Source organism: Salvia hispanica, chromosome 4 (assembly GCF_023119035.1).
Source record: "Salvia hispanica cultivar TCC Black 2014 chromosome 4, UniMelb_Shisp_WGS_1.0, whole genome shotgun sequence".
NCBI lineage: Eukaryota > Viridiplantae > Streptophyta > Magnoliopsida > Lamiales > Lamiaceae > Salvia > Salvia hispanica.
In genome coordinates, this window is record NC_062968.1 from 31880511 (window position 1) to 31888811 (window position 8301).

General features: G+C 42.0%; 1 protein-coding gene and 1 non-coding gene across 2 annotated transcripts; one reads left to right on the forward strand and one right to left on the reverse strand.

Moving 5' to 3' along the window:
• Nucleotides 1-1591: 1591 nt before the first annotated feature.
• LOC125220912 lies at nucleotides 1592-4156 on the reverse strand. The gene has a single exon (XM_048123045.1). It carries the CDS (start codon nucleotides 4154-4156, stop codon nucleotides 1592-1594), a length of 2565 nt encoding a protein of 854 aa, XP_047979002.1.
• LOC125185748 lies at nucleotides 3579-3685 on the forward strand. Its single transcript, XR_007170249.1, has one exon. It is a non-coding gene; the product is annotated as a small nucleolar RNA R71 (small nucleolar RNA).
• Nucleotides 4157-8301: the final 4145 nt, after the last annotated feature.

Below are 8301 nucleotides of genomic sequence, written 5' to 3' on the forward strand. Positions count from 1 at the left end.
AAAGTCCGAAAGGTCTTTCTTTTCGGTTGTAACGTAGGCTCTTTGGTAGGTGAGGAATATTTGGCTAAAAAGTGACTCAAATATAAAAATATCCCAAGTAGAGTTAAGATGACTCCACTTTTCTAAAACTTAAGGCACTTCTAACACTTTATTTTTCTCCTTCAACTTACTTTCAATCCTTCGTTTTTTTTTTCACAACCTTTCACACATATTTTCTTTCTTTCTTCTTCTTTTCTTTCTTTTTTTTTTTCTTTTACACATCCTTTCTTTTTTTTTCCTAAGATCAAGCACATATTTGGAATTTTTCTCAATTTCACAACTTGTACTTTCTTAATATTAAGCACACTACTTTTTATACTTTCCTCCTTATCTCTCCAATTCCTTTACAAAAGAAGATAACAAAAACTATACTAACCCAAGGAATTGTCCCCCCATTTATTTTGGCTTCCAAAGAAAAGGCTTAAAGGCTCAAAATTGGCTCCAAAGGAAAAATTTGAGAGGGTCGAAAATTTTGGATATAAAAGTAGCTAAGAAAAGACGGCCTAACATCCATGAAGACTTGGCATAGCCCGCTGCATGCTCTTGCTCATTTGTCATCGCCCCCCAAACCTCTGAAAATTCATATTCATTGTCCTCTTCGGGGTTGGGGTCGAAGCAATGGAAGATCCCACTAAGCTCTTCCATGGTGAGCGAGTGCCAACGGTTCCCTAGGCGGAAATCGATGCTAAGTGGAAAATTTTGGCGGCGATCCTTAGTGACCTTTAGCGAGCTTAGGAACTCGAGAGTATACTTTCGAAACGATGGCCACTTCCTTTGGAACATGTAGACGAGGCCATTCCCATCACCCACGTCGCACAACTTCCAAAAATCCTCCATGATCCCCAAAGTTTGGAGAGGGAAATCGTGGGGATATCTAGAAGGTGCCGTTTCTCGGGCCGACACTTTCTTCCACATAGCCTTTTGCTCTTCCGTGGCAAGGCTAATGCCATAGTTCTTCGCATTCTCCGGTTTCCCTTTTGATCCCATTATCCTACAAAAGAAATTACACTCTTAAAAGAGCATCAACAAGTGGGAGATCAAAAGTTCCCCCAAACTTGCATTCAACCAAGTAAAAATCAAGAGATAAGAACTTATATGCAAGCTTGGGTAAAATAGCATCCTAATTTTTAGCATAATAACATTTTAAGCAAAAACAACCAAATTAGGACACAAAAAATCATCCCCCAACGTGAATTCATCCCCCATGCAGAGACGTATCAACCAAATATCCATAAAAACCAACAATCTCTACAAAATCACAAATATTGCAATTCATGGAAGTAATAATAGCCTCACAATGCTATGAACATGATTGCAACTTTTAAACACTATAAACCAAGAGAGAATCATCATTCACAACTTAATAATCACCAATCAAGCAAATTTTAAACCATAGAATTCAAAAATTCATACACATAATCATCCCCCATCATGAATTAAGAGATTCAAACCAAAACCAAAAATACTTAAAATTAAAGCAAAAATTGTTGGGTTGCCTCCCAACAAGCGCTTATTTTTCGTCTTTAGCTTGACGTTCTTTGAAGCTCATGAGTTATCCCCCATCGTGAGGATTCCTTTGGGATGCCTTTGTACCAACAATCTTAGTCTCTGCCACCGCGAATGGAACCAACTTGTTGAGAACTTTCTTCCACCATTTGAATTTTCCATTCGAGGTTTTGATCACGTAGATTTCAGGGTCATCTTGAGGTGGAGTCTTCTTCCTCTTCTTTCTCTTGGGCTTTTCCTGCAAGATAGGCTTAGTAGGATTAGGCTCGCCCTTTTTAGGAGCTTGAGGTAAAGTGTTAACAATGAAAATAGTAGGGTTAGAAGGATCTTCCCCTCCAAATGGATCATAAGGCTTAGACAAATCGGTCACCATGACCTCCCTGCAATCATGCTCCATCTTAGCTTGTTTCGCCTCTTCATACTTAAGCATCGCGCTTTCGATGTTGTAGGTCGACTTTCCTCCATGGTCACTTATTGTGATTTCTCCTCTACCTACATCAATAAGAGCTTTGCATGTGGCTAGAAAATCTCTGCCTAAGATTAGAGGTACATTCTTGTCTACTTTCATATCAAGAATAATGAAGTCGGCAGGAAAGATGAAATCGTCTACCTTCACCAAGACATCCTCAATCATACCCACCGTTTTGATGGCCGTGTTATCGGCCAACCTTATGGTCACATCCGAGGTCTTGAGTGGCCCGATGTTGAGCTTTTCATAGTACTTCAGCGGCATGATGTTGATGCTTGCTCCCAAATCACAGAGGGCCTTATCAACTTTTCCTTCTCCAATTCGGCACCTAATGATGAACTGGCCCGGATCTCTTTGCTTCACTGCCCTTTCCTTTTGGATGATCTCGCTGCAATGATGCGGTAGCTTAAGGTCGGCTTTAGTCGGCTTTTTCTTCCTCATTACCGCCTCCCTTAGTAGCTTTGCATACTTTGGTATCTCCTGCAACGATTCAACAAGTGGAATGTTAGTATGGACCTTGCAAAACATGTTAAGGAATTGCTTGAACTGCTCTTCAAGCTTGAACTTCCTCTTTGGCTGAAAAGGGAGTACAATCCCGTTGTGCCGCACAAGCTCCTGCTTAGTGGACGATTCTGCCTTGTCAGTGGCGGGCCGCTGCGGGGTGTGCGGCGGTCCGCCGGCGACTGGGCAGTCCTGCGTGGTTGACTCTGCCGTCTCAGTGGCGGGCCGCTGCGGGGTCTGCGGCGGTCCGCCGGCGACTGGGCAGTCCCCAGATTTCTGCTTTGCCACCCACTTCTTGTTAATATCATCCACTCTTGCTGCTGCCTTTGCTCTATCCTCATCTAACTTCTTCTGAATTTGCTCCATTTGAGTGGTAATATTGGTTACAGCTGCCGAGATTGTGTTCATTCCTTGCTCGAGGTTGTTTATCCTTGCTTCGACCACTCCGATCTTGGTGTCATTAATCTTCCTATCTTGCGTAATTACTTCCAAGATCTTCGTGATTCCTTGTTCATACTTGTCTTCCTTCTTCATCGGCTCAACCACTCCTCCTTTGCTAACATTAAATCCTGCAGGGGGTTGCAAGTAATTATTGTTAGAATAAGAAAGATTTGGGTGCGGACGGTTCCCATTATAATTATTGAAATTACCGCCCCCCTGATTAGGGCGATAATTGTTATTGTAGTTTCTGGGACCGCCTCCTTGCACGTAGTTGATTTCTTCCACAGTTGATATGGCAGTTTCGGGTGCATTGACCGCCACTATGGAAGTTGCCGGAATTGGATCTTCCTTCCTCGAGATGTCCATTTGATCAATCCTGACTCTAAGTTCTGCTAACTCCTTAGCAAAAGAACTTTCTTCGGCCTCTTCTATGGCTGCTACTCTTCTCGTGGCATGCCTTTCCTTAGACCACCCCCGACTGTTGGTGGCGAACTCCTCGATCACCGCCATGGCATCCTCTCCTGTCTTTCTTAGAAATCCTCCATTTGCCCCTGAATCAAGCATAGCACATATTTTCTCGTTAAATCCATTATAGAGGATTCCTACCTGATGGTCTATGGAAAAACCATGGTTTGGGCACTTTCGAAGAAGAGCTTTGAAACGAGCAAATGCCTCATAGAGGGGCTCGTCATGGCCTTGTGTGAACTGAAAGATCTCACTTTTGAGCTTCAAAATAGTGCCTGGCGGGTAGTATTTGTCGAGGAAGGTAGCTACGATGTCCTTCCATGTGGAGACCTTTTCTGGTGGCATACACTCAAACCACTCTTTAGCAGAATCAATCAATGAGAATGGAAAAAGTCTTACCCGTATGGCATCGTCGTCGACACCATTTAATTTCAGAGTGTTTGCGATTTCCACGAATTTGGAGAGATGGCGGTTAGCATCTTCAGTCGCCCTACCTGCAAAAGGAGTTTGCTCGACCCTTTGGATAAGGGGCATGCGTAACTCAAAATTGTTAGCATCAATACGAGGGCCGTTAGGAAAAGTGATCATATTCCCATGATTGAACATGTTCATCACAGGTAATGTTTCTCTGTTCTTCTTTTCCATGGCTTCTCGGGCTGCTCTCTCCGCATCTCTCTCATCCATCAGCAACTTCACCATCTCCTGCAGCTTCTCAATATCTGTTCGGTCACCCATTGTTCCTGATCCTTTTTCACTTCTTATTATTCTACGAGTTCTTTCAAGTTCTAAATCAAGCGGCTCTAAGATGTACTTCCCAGAACGCGTTCGCATACAAAACCTGCAAGACTCGAAAACAAAAACAAATTAAACTAAAAAAAAAAAAAAAAAAATTAAAACAGAAAGCAATAAAAATCCAAAGTAGTAAAATTATCCGTTTGAAGATATCACTCCAAAGTGAATTGTCTTCCCCGGCAACGGCGCCAAAAACTTGATGCACTTTTTATTTGCACTATAAATACCTGCAAGTATACAGAGTAGGTATAGTATAGCAAAAGGTTAGTACCGGGTATCGAACACGGGGAAGATGTACACAAAGTGTCTATCTTCTACTAGAACTCAATTACTATCTGGAGAAACAAGAATTTTTGGAAACTTTTTGAAAACAGTAAATATTAAAAACAGTAAACAACTAAATGCAAGCAAATCACGGAGAGAAAAGTATAGAGATAAGGGGAATTCCAGGGATGTGCTTTCACTTTTATGGTTATACAAATTCCAAACTACAATACCCTAGCACAGTTAATACTTTGAAAGGACGAGTCACCTAGCTTATGCTCATGCGATACAAACGTTGATTACTAACATTAGGGTTGTCAATCCTAACACGTAACTCCAAAAAGCTCCTAAGACCCTTGAAAAGTCCTCACTCTCAATTAACAGTGCCGTTTTAAAGGAAGCTAACTGTAGTGTCTACTAAGTGGATCTAACTCGCTAGAACTCTGTCACAGTTATGAAGCAAGTTGTATTGAATCATACATAATTGTGTCACTCAATTATGAAGCATCATGATTAACTTAGGGAAGAAACAAAGTAAAAACAAAACGGATATTAAATAGAAAACGGAATTGTATAACCAAAGTTGCTACTAACACATCCCTAGAATCCTATGAGTTTAGTTACACATGACTGAATAAACTAAAAACATAGATTGAAGGGAAAGCAATTTGAACATAAAACTAAAGCAAATAAAACCCGTAGGTTGAATCCTTGTCGTTCTTGATGTTCTTGAAATCCTTCTTCAACTCCTTGCACAATTGAAGTACTCTAGCTTTTGATCTCTATGAATGTGTTCTTGTTGTGTGAAAAAAAAAACTCTCTTTTGATGAAGCTTGAGGTCCTATTTATAGGGGAAGATTATTCCTCATCATAGAAGGAAAAGATCTTCAAAATTTGGTAAATCTTGGAGCAAATCTAGGGCTGGTCGGATTCGCCGCCTTTCTCCGGCGGGCCGCCGCACCTTGGCCGGCGGTCGCCGCGTTGGAGTCCAGAGACTCTGACCCTTCGGTGGCGGACCGCCACATGTCCTCCGGCGGTCGCCGGGCGAGACTCTTCTCCTAGCGTAAATTTCCGAGGCGGGCCGCCACATAGCTCTGACCGCCGGGCGCCGGCGGTCGCCGTACAACTTCGCGGCGGTCGCTGGTCGCCGTCTGACTCCAGATTTCCAGACTATGCGTTTTTACTCCCCTTTTCGGCTCAAATATGCACATTTCTCACAAAACACGTCAAAATACCAAAATGTATAGAATATGCAAATAATGGACATGTAGAGTGATTTTGATAACAAAAACGGACCAAATAATGGCCTTAAAACAGTGCAAAATCCGGGCGTATAGGAGGAGAGCACGAGCTCAACATTTAGTTGAGCCAATGGAAAATCCAAATGGGAACAACGAGGAAGTACCACCTCCACCTCCACCTCCCCTTAATCAAGACCAAATCATCCTTCAATTACAACAAATGGAGGAGATGAGAAGGGAAAGAGAGGAGGAAAGGAGAAGAGATGCACCGGTTAGAAATGCATTTGGGAACGTTAATATCCCAATGCCACCCATTGATCCAAGAGTGAATGCCAACAATTTTGAGTTGAAGACGACATTGATCCAATTTGTGGAGCAACGTGTTTTCTCGGGAAGGCCCACGGAGGATCCTAATATGCACTTAGCCAAATTCTTGGAGATTGCCAACACAACCAAGCTTAATGGGGTTCCCGAAGATATAATCAAGCTTAGGCTATTCCCATTCTCATTGACGGGTGATAAGGCTCGTTTCATGCATTGGTTTAGGGTTAAAATTCTGTGCATTTGGGGCGCTTAATGTGCGTTTATGAGTTCAGAGTGCGTAGTAAATCTGCCGGACCTAGGAGTTGCTGTTACCGGACCTGGCAGATGCAAAAGAGAAGAAATTGAAGTGAAAATCAGACGTCGTCGTTCAGACCTAGGAGAATCAAAAGTTGGCGACAGGAGCAGAATGGAGCGAGAGCAGATTATTTTAAAGAGTCTTACTCAAGGGCAAGAGCGTCAAATCACCAGAGGGATACCCTAGGGATCAAAGCCTCACATATATAAAGAGCTCAACCTTGAAGAACAAGATATCCATCATCAGCCACTTCTACACTTTCTTAGCTCAAGTTTTCGTTCCATGCCTTAGTTCCACACTTCAAATTTCTCATTTCGACTGCTACGCACTTGGACATGGAGGATTCTGGCCACCGTGGTTCTCATCATCATCGTTATTTTGTTGTGTAACACCGCCTTGTGAAGGCGAAGAAACAATCTTTACTTGCTTTCGTTTAGAACTTGTTGGTTTTTAAGTTTCGCAACCTTAGTTTTTGGCTTTGATCTACTGGATTCAGAACAATTTCTAGTTATTATGAAAGTTTATGTTTGCTTTTGTTGGATCTCGCTGAGTTGACGTTTATTTCTTGCTTTTTAGCTTTCGTTCTTGTTTATTATTGGATGTTCGGAGCTGAAATATGTTGGTTTGTTGATGGAGGTTGGGGATTTGCGTATGGAGATGTCTGGATTTGTTGAATCGTGGTGTTTTTGAGTTGGAGTTTCGCGTATTTGGTGTTTGCTGTTTACGTTGTGCATGATCATGGCTGTTGAAGCTTCTCTGGATGTGACAAGTACAAGTGTAGTGTGTGTGCAGTGTTGCGATATTCAAATAAGGCAGGTTCCCCAGATCCAGCAAATCCACTAGATCACTTGGTCTAGGAACTCGTAGGTTGTGCGGAATCCCGGTCGTCGGACACACAAGTACTTCCCCGCTTCAAAAACCCTCAACCACTTTACTAAACCTAGTATAGGGAAGTAGGGATCGATCCCACAGAGAAGGATGCGTAAGACTCGTAATCAAGGATTTGAGAGTATTTTTGGTGTTGGCTGCTGCCACGCATTTTCTTGGGTTGAGGAAAAATTAAAATTAACTTGACTTGGGAATATTAGAAAGAAACTTAACCTAATAGCTAGACCTAGGAGATAATTCTACGGTGAGACCACATCTAAGAAAAAGCAGAGTACGACTGGAAAGTGGCAGAATAACTAACTCTCGTACTAACTGACAGTGACATCGTCTTCTACAACCAAATTCGCATAAAACTTCTTGAGAAAACACATAAGCAAATAAAAAACAGGGCTACTAACTTGAAATCAAATCTATGCATAACTAACGAAGAACTTAACAGATCTGCATACCTAGACGAAGTGAAATAGAAAACAAAGGAAATAAAACAAGTCTATCAACTACTGTTTCTTTCACACGCCAAAACCAACTTCAGACGCTAAATCCACTCCGGATCCAAGCGTCCGACACGGACTCCAAACAGAAGAAATTCTCCATCACGTCAGATTTACAAATTTAAGCTCCGAACACTCAATCAACCACAGATCTGTCACCAAATTCCACATCAAACACCTCAATAACGAAATAAGCAGAGATCGACATAGCAATTTAAGAATTACGCTAACAGCAGAGAGATCTAAGCAAAATAACTTGAAATTAAACAGCTAAACTCAGATCCATGAGCGATAAGCAGTTAAACATTATCAACATCAAAGTCGACTCCCAAAAGTGAAGTTCGACGGTGGAAACTAGCAAAAACAGCTGAAATTAAAACAATTGTATCTTCGCCCTCACTAGGACGGTGTTACCAAACTCGAGATCTTTAGAAAGTACCCCCCTATCACGATTATCCCCAGAATTTTTCCCAAGTGTGTGTGTAAATGTATGAGCTAAGAAGAGTAAAAACTATCCTCCCTTTGCGCTGCATGCTCCTCTCTATTTATAGGCGCTTTAGTGGGTCCAGCGAGGTATTGATAATG